Raw genomic sequence first — 23,254 nt, 5'->3', positions numbered from 1 at the left:
CCAATGCCAAAGATTCGAGTGGAAGCACTGTAGAAGATGAAGATTTGGAATTGTTCTTGTAGAATGTAGACTGTGTTGTTGCAATGTTGTAACGTTATTGACGTTGTTAACGTTATTATGTTTTATTAGCAACGTTATTAACAGTATTGAACAATTTGGCTCTTTTTTACCCAGTTTGGCCCTTTTTTTGACATTGTTTGGCTCTTTTTCTCAAAAGCTGTCTGACAACCCTGCCAGTGTACACCGTTTCGACCTTCCGGTCTCAATGCATAGCAAGGTGCCTCCAATACAGTACTCAATCGGCGTAAGCCAAGAACGTCCAACCTTTACTTTAAAAACAAGTTCTTGGTGGCTATTATTTTCATCGGAAGATTGTTTTTGACGTCACAGCATGGCCAAACGCCGTTGCATCTCGGCGCGGAGAACGACCATTCGGATGTTGTCAAAATGTTTCTAGCTCACCGGAGCGATCTAGTAACAAAAGTAAACAAGAATGGTGCGACGTGCGCCCACATCGCTGCATCAAAAGGAAGCGTTGCTGTGATACGAGAGTTGATCAAGTCGAACAAGGAAAGCGTACTGACAGCAACGAATATGGTAAGGATTCTTTTCACTCAGTTTCTATGCAAAATTGCTATATTCTACAGTAGAAGTACATGCTTATTGCATAATAGAAGTACATGCTTATTGCATACTTTCATATAGTTGTTAGCATGTGTATTGCAAATTATCGTTTCAACTTACTTGTAATGACGTGTATCCGACATCACTGTGTGCAAGGCGTGTATCAAACCTGTGCAATATGTGGAGAGATACAATCCATGTATCCAAAACGCGTGTACTGTAGTTAAATTCATGGCGTGTATCCAGAATGTGTAGTGTAGCTTTATACAAGGTGTGTATCCAGAATGTGTAGTGTAGCTTTATACAAGGTGTGTCCAACAGATAGATTGTTGTGGATCTATAACAGTGATTCTCAATGTTTTTATCTTGGTGAACCCCTTCTGGTGCCCTCGAAGCAGTCGCGCACCCAAACAAAAATTTTATCGAAAATTTTGGCATGTCGCATCTCCTAACAAAAATAAGCGTTTCCTAATAAGATTCGAAGCGACACACTTGGAAGAATTTCGTGACAATTTCTAACGCGTGAGCGGCGTGACGCACTTGATGACGTTGACAAAATTATGTTATGAGTAGGGCCATTTTTATTTTGACCTAAAAGAATTTTTTTTTACTTTATCGACTTTTGCCGGCCCTAGTTATGAGCTATAGGTTGGCGTACAGGATCAAACATTCGTAATTTTGTAATCACAGTCCTGACAAAACTGTGTGCTAATAAAAAGCCAACTAGCGCTTGCATCTCTAAATCGAGCATTGATCAACAACCTGCGATGCCTTTTGAATTACAAGAGACGCACCTGTGCGTTGCGACGCACAGTTTGAGAATCACTGGACAGTCTCACAACTATGCCGACAATCATATGGAACTAACTTCACTTTTCGTGTTGAATAGATGACTCTTGCGAGTACTTGCTGATGTGCTCGGCATGCGCTTGACTGAGTGTGCATCCAATGTTCATCTGAACACGTAACTTATTTCTGTTTTGTTATGACAGTCTTCCAACTCAACAGCCCTCCATCTAGCCGCCAGCAGAGGACATTCCGAAGTAGTGAGGGAACTTATTTTAAATGGAGCAAGTTTAACTGAAGAAGACTCGGTACGATTATTACCAGTGACGTTCGGTGGCTTAAACCGTTGGGAAAGCAACTTGTAAATATGCTGCAGCAAGGTAGTAGGCCTAGGCACGAAGGGCGTAACCGTCGGGCGAAGCCCGAAGGCGTGTTGCCGAAGGCAACACCTCCAGCGGGGGGTCTGGGGGGCCTCCCCCAGAAATTTTTGAAAAACACTTCCAATTTGGTGCGCTCTGAGAGCATTTTCAAAACAAATCAAACATAAAAATCTGTCAAATTGTGCTTCGCCTATGTCGTGATCATACATCCATTTAATGTTTAGAAGTCATGAACAATCTTAATTTTAACATTGCAGGACCAAAATCCAGTGTTAAACATGGAATAATAGTTGTCTAAATATTTAATTCGTCATGAATGTTCATTCATTCTCAGATATTCAGTTGGGCCTACACTACAAAAACTAACACTTAGGTCTAAACATTACAACCGCAAGCAATTTGTACAAAAAGCTGGATAAGTTTGCCTCCTGAGTATAGAAGCTTAACAAACTAAATATTGCAGCCGCACCTGAACGTTCATTGGCGAAGTAACGTTATATCAACGCTGTAAAAAGGGCAAAGGCATGACTATGAAAGTTAGTAGGCTAAAGTACAGTACATGGCGAGGAGACATCAAAAAACAGCAACAATTATTTCGGCATTATGATGTTTGTGCTGTGTACCGTGACGAGCACCATTCTGACGAGTTAGTCTAGCCGCTCTAGCGAATGTACGCATTGACGTCACTGGGAAAGCAAGACTCACCTGGTCTCACCATAACACATCTGATTGGCTAAGCAGCTGGTGACGTTTTGCAAAACGAGTGATGATTGGATAAAACGAAGGCGTTTTTTGACATTTTTGAATCTGGGTAAGCAAGTTTGATAGTTGCTTACCTAGAGCCTCAGTGATTGTTTCTGACAGAAGCGTTTGCGTTAATTGGCATTTATAGGCAAGACATGCGGTTTGGTGAGGATTTAGACTACTCACAAGCGTTACGAGTAATTCTAGTCACGAATACAGTAATTTTCAAGTTAAAATAGACATGATAAAAATAATAAGAAGTTAAACCTAGAATTCAATCATTATAACCTACTTTGCATAGTTTTCTCTCAGGTAAGCACTGCTTTCCTTGCTTTCCCTCACCGATCGTCACTGATTATTACTCAAATCGTTTTGTGAAGTGTGGACATTGTAACTTTCCGTGAGACGCAAAACGTCTCACGTCATTAAATTGGTCCATGCATTACAAGAAATATATTTACATGTTGAATTCGTTTGCACAGCCTGGTGGACAGTGCACGATGTTTCATTGCAACTCGTACAATTTCTATGAAGAAATATCCAAGCACATTTTACAATCTGACGTAAACATTACAACTATAACAAGACACTTTTTAAATCAGTGTAAAGAAGCATAAATTTTAACATGTTTGCTGTCAAGAAATGTTCAAGTATATTGAAGAGGCGAAAGCGAAAAGTAATTCATCCAGATTTGAATAAAATAAATTCAGAGCTCTATAAACATTATACGATGAACTTCAAACACATTGCCAAGATTCATAAAATTGGTATCTGACTTTCCAAAGAAACTTTTTTTGGTGTAAATATCTTGCCAGCGTATTTAAAGTCCATGGTATAATTGCTTACAGAGCTGTGAGTTTATTTTTTTCAAAATGACTGAAGTGCTTTTCGTTCTCACCTCACCGTTTTCTACTCAACATAAATATTACAACTACAACAAGATACTTTTTGGATTAGTCATGACAGTTTTATTGATTGTGTAGGAGGGATTGAATGCGCTTCATCTTAGCGCCAAGCACGGTCATTCAAATATGATAGAAGTGATAACAAGCAATACAAAGGCAATCGAATATAAAACTGGTCTTCCATTGTCTAAATTGTGGCAAACAGTGAGCAGAAAGTGTGGATTCAACGTCCTACACATCGCAGCACAGTCTGGCAACGTACGTGTTGTTCTAAAAAAGTTTTCATGGTGTTATTCTACAAATGTATCTATGGTTTTGTTCTACAAATGTATCCATGGTGTTGTTCTACAAAACTATTCATGGTGTTGTTCTACAAATGTATCCATGGTGTTGTTCTACAAATGTATCCATGGTGTTGTTCTACAAATGTATCCATGGTGTTGTTCTACAAATGTATCCATGGTGTTGTTCTAAAAAAGTATCCATGGTGTTGTTCTACAAAAGTATCCATGGTGTTGTTCTACAGATGTATCTATGGTGTTCTACAGATGTATCCATGGTGTTGTTCTACAAATTTATCCATGGTGTTGTTCTGCAGATGTATCCATGGTGTTGTTTTACATATGTATCCATGGTGTTGTTCTACAGATTTATCCATGGTGTTGTTCTACAGATGTATTCATGGTGTTGTTCTGCAGATGTATCCATAGTGTTGTTCTGCAGATGTATCCATGGTGTTGTTCTACAGATGTATTCATGGTGTTGTTCTTCAGATGTATCCATGGTGTTGTTCTTCAGATGTATCCCTGGTATTGTTCTACAGATGTATCCAAGGTGTTGTTCTACAGATGTATCCATGGTGTTGTTCTACAGATATATCCATGGTGTTGCTCTACAGATATATCCATGGTGTTGTTCTACAGATGTATCCATGGGGTTGTTCTACAGATGTATCCATGGTGTTGTTCCATAAAAGTATCCATGGTGTTGTTCTACAGATGTATCCATGGTGCTATGTTGCCTTTAACTGCCAGCAGCTGTTGCCGCTAACTGTGCAACATTTGTCTTCAATGTCATGTTGTGGTGGCAATATTTTAAAGCAAACATTTACACATCCGTTTCAGGAACACTTTGCCCGTGAAATGTTGCACAGAATACGAGCTGCCGAACCCAGCCAACCGCCTGGAGTTAAAATTGATGGTTTAAAAGGTGTTGATAAAGATGTGAGTATTCACGTGTTCTTCACGCAAGTCCTGGTTCTTGCCTCAAGTTATAGTGTAGAGAACCATATCTTTCATTTCACATTATTTCGATCCTTGCGGAAGTGTTCAAAGAGCTTTCAAATGCCTTTGTGACTTAAACACTTGCAAAAGTGTCCTATCCAAAACAGTATCGCAATAACTTCTGGCAAGGTAACAACGTTTTGATGTCTGGCGTTAAGGGTCAATGAAGTTGTAGTGACGTATATTGATAACTTCACTTGAAATCTAGAGAAAAGAACTTCTAACATTCATTTTTAACATTTGATTTGCTGTAATTTGTTTTTATATTTTAACGTTTGAGTATAACAAGTTTTATTGAACGTTTGAATTAACTTCCAGTTTGGCTTCACTCCGTTGCATTTAGCATCGCAGTGCGGCCACGTCAATTTGGTGCGGATGATACTCAATTATCCGGGAGTGAGCGTCGACGCTTCAACAGCCGTGCATGTAAGTTTGGACTGATTAACCGAAATGTTTCTTCAAAGAAAATTTGTGCTACAAGCTACATGCAAAAGCTATGGACTCTGGTGATCTCACTGCATTGTACATGCATGGTGATCTCACTGCATTGTACATGCATCTTTAAAATTAAGTTGTGTGAAATACGTACTAAGGTTAGACTACAATCTTGCTTACGCCAAAATAAAACTCAGGGACTTTACCCTGGGACGAGGAACTCAACATTTTTGCGGCATAAGCAGGGTTATCGGCATTGTACTTGCCAACCGAAATCGATCATCAGAAATGCAGTAAAGATCATTATCCAGCATGACGCCTTGATAAAAAAGTGCGAAGTTTATAATCTTATCAATCGAATATCATACTCAGCGTAGCCTTTCAAGACAGCCACTTTATCTGGTCCAGATCTTTACAAGACCGGGTACGGATCTGACCAGATCCTTACCAAATCTGGGCCAGATAAAGTGGTTGTCGGGACTCATGTTAGTTGCCAAGGTTACTATCGATTTGCAGAAGATAATGACGCATAGTTTTATGTCCTAGAAACTGACACCACTTCATCTTGCTGCGAAAAGTGGCTTCGTTGCGGTGGTGGGTTTGCTTCTTAGCAAGTCCATTGCACAATTGAAGTGTGCAGACGCACGAGGCTTCACGTGTTTGCATTATGCAGCAGCGTACGGACATCTGGACATGGCGTCGTTGTTGTTTGGACAGGGAGCTATTATCGAGTCACGTGACATAGTAGGTCAACTTGAATAGCGATTGATTGAATTTTTATCCTTGGACTGGGAAAGCTTCTTGCAGAGCTTAATCCTGGCAGTTTCGCATACTTGTAGAGGCTTTGAATCACTGATGCAGGCCCGGTTACCGAGATTGACAGAGTGAAGTTTCCGATTGTTGAAATCTTGTTGCCGGGAAGCTATTCCATCCATTAGATGCCGCTGAGTGGAGAGCAGTCCTTAACGTGCGTTGCTCAAGCGCACACCCCGAGAGTCGAAGCAATGAGTTCAATAGAATCACAATCGAAATGAGAATTATTTTAACAAAAATAGTTAAACGGTTTGTTGTTTGTGCCTTTGTGCGATCGATTGTCAGGTCAATTGTCAGGTGAAGCGCCCGACGCAAGATCACGCGGCGTTGGTTCGACTCTCGGGATGTGCGCTTGAGCAACACATTTCAGGACTGCTCTCCATTCAGTGGTATCTAGTGGATGGAATAATTCTCCGTAACAATACTTCAACAATCGAAAACTACACACTGTCAATCTCGGTGACCGGGCCCTGCGTCAAGAGCCTCTACGATTATGCGAATCTACCAGGAATAACCTATCAAGGCTTTGTCAGTCCGAGGATAAAGATTCTAAACCAACCAAACCAGCATGTGGAATCTGAGCTAATATGTGGGTAAGGCAGTTACTTGGTAAGAAGCAAAACGATACAACGTTGCTTCATTTCCACTTGTCCACATTCCATGTAACAACAATTCATCTAAAAACCTTAAATTATTATCATTATCTTAAATTGTTATAAACAGACATAACTCAGCAACAACACTACATTTAACATTATAAAAACAAAAAACAAAAAGCGAACGTTTTCGGCTAGTCATATAGCCCTTTTCAAGCCTATAAGAAATACATTATTAAAAGAAATGCTAAAGAATCATATAGTATCACAGCAAAAATATGGTCAAAGCTAAACATTTGAGAAACTGCCTCGCTCACACAAAATGATAACTGAAAATTACACAGCACAACGGGTCAAGTATTTCAGAGGTAAAATTAATTGATTGTTCAGACAAGGACTCAGGCAGATTACGCAAGAAAGACAGAAGCACAAGAGATAGTGGCACAAAACAAAGTGAATGCGAGAAACACAAGACGTGATAATTCAATCAAAAAACTGCTAAAAGGTAAGAAGAGCTTAATCCTGGCTTACCTCTGAAATACTTGACCCGTTGTGCTGTGTAATTTTCAGTTATCATTTTGTGTGAGCGAGGCAGTTTCTCAAATGTTTAGCTTTGACCATATTTTTGCTGTGATACTATATGATTCTTTAGCATTTCTTTTAATAATGTATTTCTTATAGGCTTGAAAAGGGCTATATGACTAGCCGAAAACGTTCGCTTTTTGTTTTTTGTTTTTATAATGTTAAATGTAGTGTTGTTGCTGAGTTATGTCTGTTTATGGTTTAAAAGAGTTACCTCTCTACCCAAATTGTATTAAATTGTTATTGCTGACAATTTCTGTGGATCAATTGTTTGTTCAACCCTGTCAAGAGGAATGGGTTGAGGTCTAAGGATTAAGTTTCCTCAATCACTTTAAACCTGATTGTATGATCATCAGAACTGGAGCTGCAAGGAAAACATCTCTAGAGCAATTTTCCTTAAATTTAAACTCAGGAGCGGTTGTAACCAAAGTTTGATCAGTTAAATTTCTAGAAAGGATTGACTCCTCTGCATCTTGCCGCAAAGTCCGGATCACTCGGCATGGTTCGACTTCTCACGGATGCAGGAGCATCAACATTGCAGGAAACAAAACATGACAGGCGCAGCCCTATCCAATTTGCGACGTCATCACGCCATTACGTGAGTCGACGTCATCAGTTGGTTGGGTCTGGTAATCTATCCAATTTGCGACGTCATCACGCCATTACGTAAGTCGACGTCACCAGTTGGTTGGGTCCGGTAATCTATCCAATTTGCGACATCATCACGCCATTACGTAAGTCGACGTCATCAGTTTGTTGGGTCTGGTAATCTATCCAATTTGCGACGTCATCACGCCATTACGTAAGTCGACGTCATCAGTTGGTTGGGTCTGGTAATCTATCTAGTTGTCGTCATTATTACAGATATATTAAGTAGATGACTCTCACTAACTCAGAGGCTTGATGTCCAATTTGTTCCCATATTTGGAGGATTTGACGTCAGAAAATATCGGGCCGAATGAAACACGCAGGAAAATCAACTGGACTCACCTTGTTGTATTTGATTTTGCGATAACAGTTTGTCGATTCGAAAAATATAAATTTTATTTTTTCCTGATTCACTAAAATCTTGTTGTGTAGGATGTAGTCAGCTTCCTCCTGAAACATGATCACGACACCTACAAACTCATTGAAGACAAAACCTTTGTATCTGATCTGATGCTGGTTGCTATCTCTCCTATAATGTCAAACCAAACAATATCGAATGAAATTTCCCCGAAAGAAGCTTTTGAAACAAAAGGCATGGAGATTTTAGAAGAATTCGTTCTCTCTTCTTCGGCTCCATTGGATGTTGCTGCAAAGCTCTCTCGGGCTTTTATTCTTCTTAGCAACCGCGAAAAGGAGCAAGCTAAGGGGATGCAAGATTGTGCTGCTTATTGCGAAAAACTTGCAGTGGAACTTTTGGAGATTTGTAGGTAACTCCGTTGGTTTTCAATAACTTGTCGGTCCAGCTTTGACGATTGCCGACTATGGCTCACCCCAACGATTGCCAACTATGGCTCACCCCAACGATTGCCGACTATGGCTCACCCCAACGATTGCCAACTATGGCTCACCCCAACGATTGCCGACTATGGCTCACTCCAACAATTGCCGACTATGACTCACCCCAACGATTGCCGACTATGGCTCATCCCAACGATTGCCGAGTATGGTTCACCCCAACGATTGGCGACTATGGCTCACCCCAACGATTGCCGACTATGGTTCACCCCAGCGATTGCCAACTATGGCTCACCCCAACGATTGCCGACTATGGTTTACCCCAACGATTGCCGACTATGGCTCACCCCAACGATTGCCGACTATGGCTCACCCCCAACATTTCATCTTCCAAAATTGTTTTAAATATTTGCTTGGGGTGAGAAGATTTGTGTGCAGAGGATTTTATTGAAGCGATGACGAACCGTCCTTTATGCCGCTATCCGTCATGCTATGAGATAAATGCGGCCATTGGTTATCATCTTATTTAAGATTTTGTTTTCCAGTTCCACCAACGGAGCCAATCACATCTTGAAAGCCACAGATCCAAAGTCGAATCCATTTCTCGACGTATTGATAGAATGTGAGCAGAAGACGGTGATATCAAACCCTGCTGTTCAGAAATACCTTTCCGATATCTGGGTGAGTTATTGCTTGTTCTAAAGTGGTGGCTCGTTCAGTTCAAGGCTTATCCAATCAAGAGAACGGTACAATAAGCTCGGTTGATGTCATTTTTGAATGTAATTGCTGAAAGACGCTCCAAAGAATCAAAGTTGCCGAATGACTCAATTGCCAGTTCCGCCACACACAAGGGCTCATTTCAACTGAAACAAGGGAGATTTACTATTCTGCTACTCAAATAATCAAGGTCGATTTTAAAAGCTTAAAGGCCTACTAAATGAAATTTTCAAACGGGAATTAAGCATTAAAATGTGTAAACTGAACATTCAAGAAGACATTTCAAAACAAATTACTGAATAAAATTTGTTTTCAATGGCACTGGCAAGGCCCAAAGTCCAATTATTTCATTTATTTTTCATTTTTTTTAAAATGACCAAAAACCCTTACTGGTATGAAGGGGGCAAACTATTTGGTGATAGTAGCTTTCTTATGTTTCATTACCATTACTGGTATGAATGGGGCAAACCATTTGGTGATAGTAGCTTTCTTATGTTTCATTGCCATTACTGGTATGAAGGGGGCAAACTATTTGGTGATAGTAGCTTTCTTATGTTTCATTACCATTACTGGTATGAAGGGGGCAAACTATTTGGTGATAGTAGCTTTCTTACATATGTTTTATTGCCATTACTGGTATGAAGGGGGCAAACTATTTGGTGATACTAGCTTTCTTACATATGTTTCATTGCCATTACTGGTATGAAGGGGGCAAACTATTTGGTGATAGTAGCTTTCTCATGTTTCATTACCATTACTGGTATGAACGGGGCAAACCATTTGGTGATAGTAGCTTTCTTATGTTTCATTGCCATTACTGGTATGAAGGGGGCAAACTATTTGGTGATAGTAGCTTTCTTATGTTTCATTACCATTACTGGTATGAAGGAGGCAAACCATTTGGTGATAGTAGCTTACATATGTTTCATTGCCATTACTGGTATGAACGGGGCAAACCATTTAGTGATATTAGCTTTCTTATGTTTCATTACCATTACTGGTATGAAGGGGCAAACTATTTGGTGATAGTAGCTTTCTTATGTTTCATTACCATTACTGGTATGAATGGGGCAAACCATTTGGTGATAGTAGCTTTCTTATGTTTCATTACCATTACTGGTATGAATGGGGCAAACCATTTGGTGATAGTAGCTTTCTTATTTTTCATTGCCATTACTGGTATGAAGGGGGCAAACTATTTGGTGATAGTAGCTTTCTTATGTTTCATTACCATTACTGGTATGAAGGGGGCAAACTATTTGGTGATAGTAGCTTTCTTACATATGTTTCATTGCCATTACTGGTATGAACGGGGCAAACCATTTAGTGATATTAGCTTTCTTATGTTTCATTACCATTACTGGTATGAAGGGGCAAACTATTTGGTGATAGTAGCTTTCTTATGTTTCATTACCATTACTGGTATGAAGGGGGCAAACCATTTGGTGATAGTAGCTTTCTTATGTTTCATTACCATTACTGGTATGAAGGGGGCAAACTATTTGGTGATATTAGCTTTCTTATGTTTCATTACCATTACTGGTATGAAGGGGAATAATTTTAGTTTCAACTTTATCCCTGATTTTAGAATAAAACGGCATTTTCTAAGACCTCTGGTATAATTTTGTAAAAATTCCGTCCTTTTGATAGACTTTTCTCACCAGCCCCCTTACGTCCTAACTAACCCATTCATTACAACTTGCTGCTGAGAAGCATCTTGAACAGCAGTTGTTAGCCTGAGATTTTCAATTGGTTGTTACAGCAGAAGCATACGAAAGGCAAGTCAATTTACGAGATTAAACTGAAACCAGCAGATGAAATGGACAAGATGAAAAGGGGTTAAGCCGAGAATCTCAGAATGGGGGACTTAAATCGAAACTGCAAAGTGACTTTTTGCGCTGAAGTCAAAGATGTTTTATCAGTTATTATAACAAAACAAGTTGATTGCGACTTTATTGCATGAAAAGTATTTTTTGAAGATATGTTTTGGTCAATTTGCATTGGCTTAAATATAACCAGCTGCACAGTGTCAGTGCACACAAACTGTTTGCAAGTTACGCTTTTAAGTTTTACGCATGCGCACAGCCGCACAATCATTCGCAAATCGAAATGATCATTTTTATGTGTTTTACAATCACACTAAAACCAGAAAAATATTTGCAGCAGCTTTGCAACACATTCAACATGTTTTAGTAGCAAATAATATTTGAACTTTACATGCAAATAATAATTTGAACATACCTAAACAAAAAGTGTTGTCCATACGATATTAGGTAATTTTATAAAAAAATAATTTTCAGGATAGGTGTGTGTGGCGGCTATGTGTGGTGGGGCGTGTGTGGGGGCGTGTGTGGGGGCTATGTGTGGTGGGGTGTGTGTGGGGGCTATGTGTGGTGGGGTGTGTGTGGGGGCTATGTATGGTGGGGTGTGTGTGGGGGGTATGTGTGGTGGGGTGTGTGTGGGGGCTATGTGTGGTGGGGTGTGTGTGGGGGGTATGTATGGTGGGGTGTGTGTGGGGGTATGTGTGGTGGGGTGTGTGTGGGGTATGTGTGGTGGGGTGTGTGTGGGAGTATGTGTGGTGGGGTATGTGTAGGGGGTGTGTGTGGTAGGGTGTGTGGGGGTATGTGTGGTGGGGCGTGTGTGGGGTATGTATGGTGGGGTGTGTACGGGGGTATGTGTGGTTGGGTGTGTGTGGGAGCATGTGTGGTGGGGTGTGTGTGTGGGGGTATGAATGGTGGGGTGTGTGTAGGGGGCATGTGTGGTGGGGTGTGTATGTGGGGGAGGGGGTGGGGTTTGGACGAAAATTTTAAAAGTTGTTTACCAGAGATCTTAGAATATATTGTTGTATCCTAAAACCAGGTCTAAAGTTGAGTTTAAAAAAAGCCGATTAAAACTTCACCCTATTACTGGTCAACAGCTGACGATTGCAGTTTAACAACTGACCGTTGCTCGTTAACATTGACCGTTAATGGTTAACAACTGACCGCTACTGGTCAACAAGTGACCATTACTGGTCAATAGCTGACCATTACTGGTCAACAGCTGACCATTACTGGTCAAAAACTGACCACTACCGGTCAACAACTGACCATTACTGGTCAACCACTGACTGATCAACATTATTGGTGAACAAGTGACCATTAATGGTCAACCACTGACTGATCAACATTACTGGTCAACAGCTGACCATTAATGGTCAACAACTGACCATCACTGTTCAACAACTGACCATTAATGGTCATTGGTCAACAACTGACCATCACTGTTCAACAACTGACCATTACAGGTCAATAGCTGATTATTACTGGTCAACCACCGACCACTACTGGTCAAAAACTGACAATTACTGGTAAAAAGCTGACAATTACTGGTTAACTGCTGACCATTGCTGGTCAATAACTAACCATTACTGGTCAATAACTGACCATTACCGGTTAACAGCTGACCATCAATGGTCAACCACTGACCATTACTGGTTGATAGCAATCATAATCATCAACTCTCATCTCAGGTTGGCAGTTTGGGATGGTCTGATTGGAAACTGGTTATGTTGTTCTTCACAATTCTTTTGATACCTGCTCTTTGGCTTGTTCTTGCTTTACCTTTTCACTGGCGTCTCAATCAAATTCCAATCATAAAGTTTATTGTTTATCTAGTCAGCCACTTCTACATGGTAAGCCTTCCATTGAAATTCTGTTTTAGTGGGTAAAAACGCTTCACTTATGTTCTATTGTTGTATACGAAATAAAAATTGCACTGCGGTGAAGATTTTGTTGTGCGTTGTAGTGTTGGTGAGTAAAACTTAAATCGTGAGGTTTAAGAGAAATCATTTTTAGAAAATTTGACGAAATTCCTGTATCATTGAAAAAACTGTTCTTGTTAAGCATGTTGTTTTTTGGTTTGAATCCAGGTTAGTTTGTTCGTCATCACTGTTGCCATACCGATCACTCCTATATTCGAACAAGGCGACCTTGTTCCGGAATGGAATGAATGGTTGCTGCTGGTGTGGGTCTCTGGAGTGCTGGTTCATGAAATCACAAGCCCTGGTCGACGTACAGGCATAGCACAGGTCAAATTTTCGTTTAGAAATTCTAGTTAATTATATTTCGGTTGCTCAATGTCCCAACCTTCCCAGCATTGATTGATTGTAATCTCACTCAAAGAATCGATTCGAGAGCTGCTTAAAATCTTGACTTCCTGGATTCTCGATATTTCTTCGCTGGCTGTACTTTACCACGAACAGCTGGTTGCACCCATCTGATACAATATATTTCACAGCATATGGCCACAAATTCTCTGATGTACTATTTCCTTATACCAACACCATTGTATTGCTCATTCATGTCATCTATTAAACTTAAATCGGTTGTCAGTTGTAATTACATGGTTGGTAATGCGATAATTGATTTTCAGATTCGATTGTTTGTTCTGGTGCTCTGTGCAATCGCTGTTGGCGTTCATCTCATCGCGTTCGCTTTCCCTTACAGCGATGTTGACGTCATGGCGCTTAATGAGCGACTGGAAATGATTTACATCCGCAACATGTTCCTATCTGCTGCTATGACTTGCTCGTTTATTCAGTTTCTTGAATTTTTAAGGTAATCCACCTGATGTGATACCTTCCTTGTATTTATTGTGAACACTTTACGAAGGGTAATCCCCACAAGTGTAAGCTTCACTGGTTGCGAGATCAAAAAAACTTGGTTACAAATTTAATTTAGTTGAACAGCAAAAGTCTAATGTGGAAATTGAATAAATACTTTGTTGTTTGCTTTTCAGTTTTCATTATCTTTTTGGTCCTTGGTCAATTATCATCGAGGGGCTGCTGAATGACCTCATCAAGTTTGGTGTTATTGTCTTGATGTTTATTGTAAGTGTGACGTAATAGTTGAATAGAATTGCTTGTGATGAGGGAGGATTGTTGAGGTAAAAATAAATCAAAGTTTATAAAATAAAATTTTCACGAATTGATACTTTAAAAATCAAATTTTCTAATCTTAGCATTGCTTCAAAGTTTTGCTTTAAATAATCATTTTCTATACATCGTGGCGGATTTTATGACACGTTTTAAGCCGTTTTTTTCCACCAATTCAGATGGCTTTCACAATGTGGCTTGCCGCCGTCTACCAACCTGTGTACGTTTATGAGACCAATGACACCGCGATTGTGGGTGAGTAATTGTTTTCAAATTGTTACCACAAAATAGCTTTCAGTAGCAGTCCACTGATGATCACTACCATCAATTATATGATTCACTTGCCCACGAAAGTGTGGTCAACAAAATCATTTCCACATGAATAAAGGAAGATCCTGAAGCTGAAACTAACATAAATTCTAAATACATCATGGGACAAGCATGTGCAGTTGCCAAATGTTCCACATTTACTCTTTATGATAGGGTCTGCTACTATTCGGTGAGTCCGATTCGGAGAGTTCGATTTGGTGAGTTCCCTATTCGGTGAGAGCCTTTTTCGGAGAGTTCCCTATTCGGCAATTTTTTGAATTTTTTTTTTTTGAAAATTATCGGGTACTGTAGCCTAATTATCATTGCCGCTTTTACATCGTTTTAACGTCGCTAAACGTTGAAATAAGACCCTAACCGTGCCAAATTTCTTTCAACTCAATAACTTACTTTGGTCACAAGCACATTTTAACGTTCGCGTTTTGTCGCTTCTACCTTTTTCTCCTGACATGACAAGCACGTTTTAACGTTCGCGTTTTGTCGCTTCTACCTTTGCTATGTTGACGTGTATTGTTCTTGATAAGATGGTCACAAATAAAAACAACTCAACTGACATGACGAATTTTCATTTAATTGTTCAAACATTTTATTTCTATTTTTTTCTGCACGATTTCAACGTTTAGCAATGTAAAAACGACAATGATAATTAGGCTACGGTACTCGATAATTTAAAAAAAAAATTCAAAAAATCTCCGAATAGGGAACTCTCCGAAAAAGGCTCTCACCGAATAGGGAACTCACCAAATCTGACTCCCCGAATCGGACTCACCGAAACCGGCCGTTCCGTTAGGATAAGTACCTGCAATGAGATTTTACCAGCTCTCCATTTTAAATTTCACTGCAGTGAAATTAAACCATTTACTATTTATACATGCACTCAAATACCTTACACTCAAACATCATACTCCCAAACATGTACTCCCCAAAATCGTACACTCAAACACTGTACAGTGTACACCCAAACACCGTACAATCAAAAACCGTACACTCCAAAACCGTACACCCAAATACCGTATACCCAAACCGTACACCCAAAAATCATACACCCAAAAACTGTACCCCCAAACACGTATATCCAAACACCATGCACCCAAAAACCGTACACCCAAACACCGTACACCCAAACACCGTACACCCAAACACCGTACACCCAAACACCGTACACCCAAACACCGTACACCCAAACAACATACACCCAAACACCATATACTCAAACCGTACACCCAAAAACCATACAACCAAAAACTGTACACCCAAACAACATACACCCAAACATGTACACCCCAAAACCGTACACCCAAATACCGTACACCTAAACACCATAAACCCAAACACCATATACTCAAACCGTACACCCAAAAACCATGCAACCAAAACCCGTACACCCAAATACCGTACACCCAAACGCCATGCACCCAAATATTATACACCCAAGCAACACCGTACATCCATGCACCAACGCTGTCCCGTTAGCTTAGTGGTTACGCGCTCGACTCAAGAACACGTGGCGCTGGTTCGGCTCTTGGGGTGTGTGCTTGAGTAATGCATTTCAGGACGCTCTCCATTCAGCGGCACTTAATGGATGGAATAATTTCCCAGCAACAACAATCGAAAAACTTCACGCTGGCAATCTCGGTAACCGGCCCTGCGTCAAAAGCCTCTACAAGTATGCGAAACTACCAGGAATATCCCACCAACGCTTTGTCAGTCCGAGGATAACAAACAAGATAAATTCAAAACCCAAACCTACACATCATCTATTGGTTCGCTATGCATCCATGCACTAACTCCAAATGCCATACCTCAAAAAACTATTCGATTAGTTGACTTAAGTTAATCTTCTATTGCACTGAGCATTGCCAGAACTGAGCGGAAAGATTTTCAAGATGAGTTTAACCTTTTAGGATCAGGAGGTGGTGCAGGAGGAGCGAGGGTGCTTAACCCCCTAGACACATTCCAAATTCTCTTCTTTGCCTTATTTGGACTTATCGAGCCAGAAAACCTTCCTCCAATCAACCGCAATCCGCTTGTTACCATCTATCTTATTCAAATCGTGTTTGGACTTTATCACGTCATAACACTAATTGTCTTAATTAATCTGCTCATCGCGATGATGTCGGACACTTATCAAAGGATTCAGGTAACTCAAGGTTTTTGACAATACAGAGTAAGGTTAAGAGCAATTGGAACGCCTGATTATTCTGATAAAAATAAAGAGCCTAAAATGTGATACTAAACGTATGTTCAGCAAAACTGTCTTCATCATCAGTGCTATAAATGCAATGAAGACAGTTTAGTTTTCGAAATGTTTACTGTACTTGAGTTTAGCATCTACATTTTGAGCTTATTATTTCTTTATTAGAATAAGGTGTCTTTTAAGTTTTAGAAAAAAAAATTCCACCTATATCTTTGGAAGCGTTTCAATTGTTTTGCTGAACTAGCGAGCCACTAACTGCATGGCATAAGGTCAGCACCCACTTGGGGACGAAAGCAAGTACCTCCACGTAGTCGCCCCCGCAAGTACCGACCTTGGGAAACTAAACTTGCTACAACTGTCGCTATAAAGTTCTTCCCCGCCGGAGAACCAGCTGGGCCATGGCCTCTCTAGACTTGCCTCATCAAGGCGTAACCGTCTGCTCATTGGTGTTGGACGCTATGGTGCAGACATGTTGCGTTGGGGCTTGGCAGAGAGTGCTGCTTGTGAGTGTGGTGAAATGCAGACGGCAGCCCACATTATCAAGGATTGCCGGCTATACAGACCACCTCATGGTATGGAAGGCCTAGTTTCTATCGATGACGACACCAGGCAGTGGTTAACCAACGGATGCCCTGACATATAGCGACAACACGAGAGAAGAAGAAGCACTCGCTAAGAACTTTATAGGCCTAATGGTCAGCAGTGGACGTGCAGAGAGACGGAGGTAGCAGAAAGAAACGGTGTAATCTTCATATCAGATTCATTCATTGCACCAATGCCAGCAGACAGGCAACACCGATCATAAGTTTCCTAGTCGCAAAGAAACTGTTGCGTCTTTATACTGTAAGTACAGCTCTGAAAGTACAGCAAGGCTTGCAACCAAACTCACGCTAATCAGCGCATAGTTCCTTGCATTGGTATCATCAGTGTATTGAATCTATATGAGTATAACCATGAAACAACTCAGTTTACACACATTACTATGGATATTTTCTAGTAGAAGAAATCTCTCTGAATAAAACACTCTCCATTGAAGAATTCCAGCGACCTCAACCACATGCGACTGGTACTTCGTGAAGCTATCTCTGCACGTTTGAACGTAGAACTGCAGAGGCATGTGGCAAAGGAATGTCTTTGCCACGTTTTCTTAACTTACTGGTTTCTCAACCTGCTAGCTTCATCACCTGCTGGATTCATGACCTGTTGGCGACCTATAGCGAGCTTGCCACTGAGCTACACAATAATATGACAAAGGGAAGATTAAACACGTGTGTGTTTAGAAAGTTAAAATTCTATTTTGAAGTTAATTCCTAAATGCTTGAATTAACCTTGCTATATAGCCTATACGTGATCATTGGTTATACAAGGGTAATGTTTTAGCAAGAGAAACACTGATAGAATTTTTGAATAAGTACTTAAACGAATAAACTACTTAAACATGAAGTTGCAAAGAGCACAACTGTAGTTGACTTTACAAGCGTCTTGCACTTTCATTGTCAAGGTATACTCCATCAATATGCGAGTTTTATGAAAGGGTGTGGTCAATAACAAGTCAGTGCACTTAAGTTTCAACTGCGTTATATTCACGAAGCACAAGGTTGTTGTATGATGGAAAGCAGGTTGTTGTTTTGGAGCTATTCTCTTGTCCACTCATTCGGTAGAGCTTCAGGTGTGAAAACGCCAAACGAAACTACTGTAAGGCAAATTTTAGTTATTAGTGAGGGGAGTTAAATGGGATAGTTTCTGCGTTTAAGCTGTCAGTACAGTACTAATGCAATTTGAAGGAATGTGGTAGATAACATACGTTGAGTGCGACTTTCTATAATGCCAAGGATCAATGTATTGGTTGATAATGTTCGACAACATCCTCATTGAATTTGCGATTAATGCAAATTACTATTTGATGCGTGGTAAGACGATATCGGGAACCGCTGGTCTATGGCTTTAACATTAGGTCAATTCATTATCTGATCGATCTCGACATCTGCTACTTGATCTTGAAAAATAAACAAATGTCAGTATTTTTATTGATGTTGTGCTTTTTGACCATTGCTCTGACAAAGTTTGTTTCTCAAAACCGTCTAACATTTAAGGCCCAGTCAGACACAGAGTGGAAATTTGGAAGAGCTAAACTGATACGAAATATGAAGCAGACAAGTTTATCTCCCGCGCCCATCAACCTTCTGGTCACCGCCTACCAATATTCGATGCTTTTTCAAAAGTATAAGTGTGAGTATGACATCTTTGGTCTAACTTTAAAGTACAAACGCACAGCTTCACGAAATTGTTAGTACTACAGTAGCCTATACATGCACTCGAATGTGAGTACAAACACACAGCTTGACGAAATTGTTAGTACTACCGCACACATGCACTCGAATGTGAGTACAAACACACAGCTTCACGAAATTGTTAGTACTACAGTATACAGTACATGCACTCGCATGTGAGTACAAACACACAGCTCGACGAAATAGTTTGTACTACAGTATACAGTACATACACTCGAATGTGAGTACAAACGCACAGCTTCACGAAATTGTTAGTACTACAGTATACATGCACTCGAATGTGTGTACAAACAAACACACAGCTTTACGAAATTGTTAGTACTACAGTACATGTATTCGAATGTGAGTACAAACGCACAGCTTCACGAAATTGTTAGTGCTACAGTACATGTATTCGAATGTGAGTACAAACGCACAGCTTCACGAAATTGTTAGTACTACAGTACATGTATTGGAATGTGAGTACAAACACACAGCTTCACGAAATTGTTAGTACTACAGTACATGTATTCGAATGTGAGTACAAACACACAGCTTCACGAAATTGTTAGTACTACAGTACATGTATTGGAATGTGAGTACCAACACACAGCTTCACGAAATTGTTAGTACTACAGTGCATGTATTGGAATGTGAGTACAAACACACAGCTTCACGAAATTGTTAGTGCTACAATATACAGTTCATGCACTCGAATGTGAGTATAAGCTGTGTCATGTATGCTTCGTTTCAATATATGCATAAAGTGCTCAAGTTTTACATAAAGTTTCTTTGGCATAGTTTTACCTCGGCTGTCGCTGTAGACATAACATTCATCCACGTGCTAATTGAAATAGTTAGTTTAAACAAGTCAAATTGAATATAATGACCAACCACTGACGTCATATCCAGGTAAAGCGTGTGACGTAGGGATACGTCATGGAATCGGCCTTGACAACGAGGTCAACCACAATGACGAACTTGCTGGCTCATTTCCTATTCATGCCCAGAAAAAACTTCAAAACAAAAGGAATCAACATCTTTGGGTGAGACCACAACTGAAGTGGTGTACGATTACTGTAATTGCAGGGTCGTCAGAAGCGAAACAATATAGCCTATCACATTTACTCCATTATAAATAACTTATGTTTCTGATCTGCCCTCAATAAACAGCATATGCAATAATCTGTATTTGACTGTTGGTAGCATTAGAACGTTATCTCCATAAACAACTACAACATAATGAAGTTCCGAAACAAGGTTTCGACAAAAACACATCACTTCAGGCAAGCATCAATTTGCTGTAACTTGCACAAGTAATTCAGCTAAAGTCTATAAACGTCATTCACCAAATAGAAGAAACAATGTTTCATGGCTAAGGTTGCATCCCATTTTTGATGAGGCCTTCTAGGATGGCTTGGGTTACCATCTTCATTTGAAGTGTAGTTCAACTACCGTCAACAATTTAGTATGGATCTACTTTTTCAGTGCTTGGATGTATTGTTATCATAGATGTACGTTTGGTAAATTTGGTCCACACTTTGGCTACAAACGTTGACACCATTTCAACGACAGTTAGACCGAGTTCCATTATACGCGACGAATGGCCTTCTCCAGTCTCAGGGTCATAATCCGATAGATATAATCCGATGGGTTACAGACTTTGGGACTTGATATGAAAATACAGCTTTTAAAGGACACAATAGCAGTGTACAAAATGGGAAAAAAATTATCTCAGAAACAATTTTGAAGGACGGTTTTGTGCCAGAACATTTGTGAGCGCAATAAATTCGGCTTTCACATCTGTCAATTTTTCAATTTAAAATTGTCATTGCAGAAATCGCTAATTACTTTCGTCATTGTTTTTATGACTGCTAATTTCAAAAATATTGACGTTAAGATATTTTTTTGCCGAAAACTATCAATTCTTTAGAAATAGTGTCACTGATCCATGATGCGCATCTGGTTCAAAAATTACAATGTTTATAAACTCCAAAACTTCAACTCCTACATTTTTGTCTCGAGCGATATCTTCATAAACGATTTGACGCTTGTGCAGAGCGGATCGAAAGTTAATGATGTGCCAGAAATTCGAGGGCGGCCGCACGTGGAAGACGGTAGAAAGAAGTGTGGCCTTGAAACCGTCGTAGATTGGGAGAAGATATCACAAAAATACTGGGAAAAAAAGGTTTGAATGCAGTATGCTTACGATTTGCTATGGCTATTTGAAAACTCTTTACGTTTACCTGAAAATTCATTATTATTTTTTGAAGGTGATTTGGAAATTTGGTTTCTCAAAGTTTGAAATTTTACAGCACATCACATAACTGTCATCAGCATATCACTTACCCAATTACCCATCATCAGCACATTGCACATCCATCATCAGCATATCACATACCCATCATCAGCACATCACATACATGTCATCAGTACATTGCATACCCATCATCAGCACATTGCACACCCATCATCAGCACATTGCACACCCATCATCAGTACATCACATACCCATCATCAGTACATCACATACCCATCATCAGCACATCACATACCCATCATCAGCACATCACATACCCATCATCAGCACATCACATACCCATCATCAGCACATTGCATACCCATCATCAGCACATCACATACCCATCATCAGCACATCACATACCCATCATCAGTACATCACATACCCATCATCAGTACATCACATACCCATCATCAGTACATCACATACCCATCATCAGCACATTGCATACCCATCATCAGTACATCACATACCCATCATCAGTACATCATATGCCCGTATATATTTAATATACATATACGTTTAATACATGACTGTTGTTTTCATCGCCTACATGTCATCAATTATATTTATGTGTAGTCTTATATTTATGTCTTATATTTATGTAGAACTATTTGATTATTTAATGTCGCCTACATGTCTCCATACATGTCATCAGCACATCACATACCCATCATCAGCACATCACATACCCATCATCAGCACATTGCACACCCATCATCAGTACATCACATACCCATCATCAGTACATCACATACCCATCATCAGCACATCACATACATGTCATCAGCACATCACATACATGTCATCAGCACATCACATACCCATCATCAGCACATTACATACATGTCATCAGCACATCACATACCCATCATCAGTACATCACATACCCATCATCAGCACATTGCACACCCATCATCAGTACATCACATACCCATCATCAGTACATTGCACACCCATCATCAGTACATCACATACCCATCATCAGCACATTGCACACCCATCATCAGTACATCACATACCCATCATCAGCACATCACATACCCATCATCAGCACATCACATACATGTCATCAGCACATCACATACCCATCATCAGCACATCACATACCCATCATCAGTACATCACATACCCATCATCAGCACATTGCATACCCATCATCAGTACATCACATACCCATCATCAGCACATTACATACATGTCATCAGCACATTGCATACCCATCATCAGCACATCACATACCCATCATCAGTACATCACATACCCATCATCAGTACATCACATACCCATCATCAGTACATCACATACATGTCATCAGCACATTGCATACCCATCATCAGCACATCACATACATGTCATCAGCACATTGCATACCCATCATCAGCACATTGCATACCCATCATCAGCACATTGCATACCCATCATCAGCACATTACATACCCATCATCAGTACATCACACACCCATCATCAGTACATCACATACCCATCATCAGCACATCACATACCCATCATCAGTACATCACATACCCATCATCAGTACATCACATACCCATCATCAGTACATCACATACCCATCATCAGCACATTGCATACCCATCATCAGTACATCACATACCCATCATCAGCACATCACATACATGTCATCAGCACATCACATACATGTCATCAGCACATCACATACCCATCATCAGTACATCACATACCCATCATCAGTTCAGTTGTTGTTCAGTTGTTTTTTTATTTCTGACCATCATATCAAAACAATACACATCAACATAGCAAAGGTCAAGAAAAAGGTAGAAGCGACAAAACGCGAACGTTAAAACGTGCTTGTGATCGAGGTAAGTTATTGAGTTGAAAAAAATTTGGCACGGTCGCAACACCTTCAGAAAAATTTAAGATATAAAGGGAAATTTAAAAAAATAAAAAATGTT

General features: G+C 40.0%; 1 protein-coding gene across 4 annotated transcripts in view; it reads left to right on the top strand.

Moving 5' to 3' along the window:
- LOC145785594 (uncharacterized) overlaps positions 1–23,254 on the top strand; it is a 63,960-nt gene that overhangs the window by 33,093 nt on the left and 7,613 nt on the right. For 3 of the 4 annotated variants that reach the window (XM_082597264.1, XM_082597272.1, XM_082597285.1), the window contains 18 exons: positions 391–597; positions 1,617–1,718; positions 3,518–3,697; positions 4,564–4,662; positions 5,041–5,148; positions 5,704–5,901; positions 7,600–7,746; positions 8,229–8,563; positions 9,137–9,272; positions 12,820–12,981; positions 13,219–13,377; positions 13,722–13,906; positions 14,088–14,178; positions 14,403–14,478; positions 16,455–16,690; positions 18,841–18,976; positions 19,930–20,063; positions 21,077–21,205. In XM_082597264.1, the coding sequence (XP_082453390.1) occupies positions 391–597; positions 1,617–1,718; positions 3,518–3,697; positions 4,564–4,662; positions 5,041–5,148; positions 5,704–5,901; positions 7,600–7,746; positions 8,229–8,563; positions 9,137–9,272; positions 12,820–12,981; positions 13,219–13,377; positions 13,722–13,906; positions 14,088–14,178; positions 14,403–14,478; positions 16,455–16,690; positions 18,841–18,976; positions 19,930–20,063; positions 21,077–21,205 (2,820 nt within the window). The remainder of the gene's footprint in view (positions 1–390; positions 598–1,616; positions 1,719–3,517; positions 3,698–4,563; positions 4,663–5,040; positions 5,149–5,703; positions 5,902–7,599; positions 7,747–8,228; positions 8,564–9,136; positions 9,273–12,819; positions 12,982–13,218; positions 13,378–13,721; positions 13,907–14,087; positions 14,179–14,402; positions 14,479–16,454; positions 16,691–18,840; positions 18,977–19,929; positions 20,064–21,076; positions 21,206–23,254) is intronic. The other variant, XM_082597278.1, reaches the window with a different exon arrangement.

Source organism: Aplidium turbinatum, chromosome 2, assembly GCF_918807975.1.
Source record: "Aplidium turbinatum chromosome 2, kaAplTurb1.1, whole genome shotgun sequence".
Taxonomy (NCBI): Eukaryota; Metazoa; Chordata; class Ascidiacea; order Aplousobranchia; family Polyclinidae; genus Aplidium; species Aplidium turbinatum.
The sequence above is the reverse complement of the archived record's forward strand: the minus strand, read 5'-3'. Positions and strand labels throughout refer to the sequence as shown.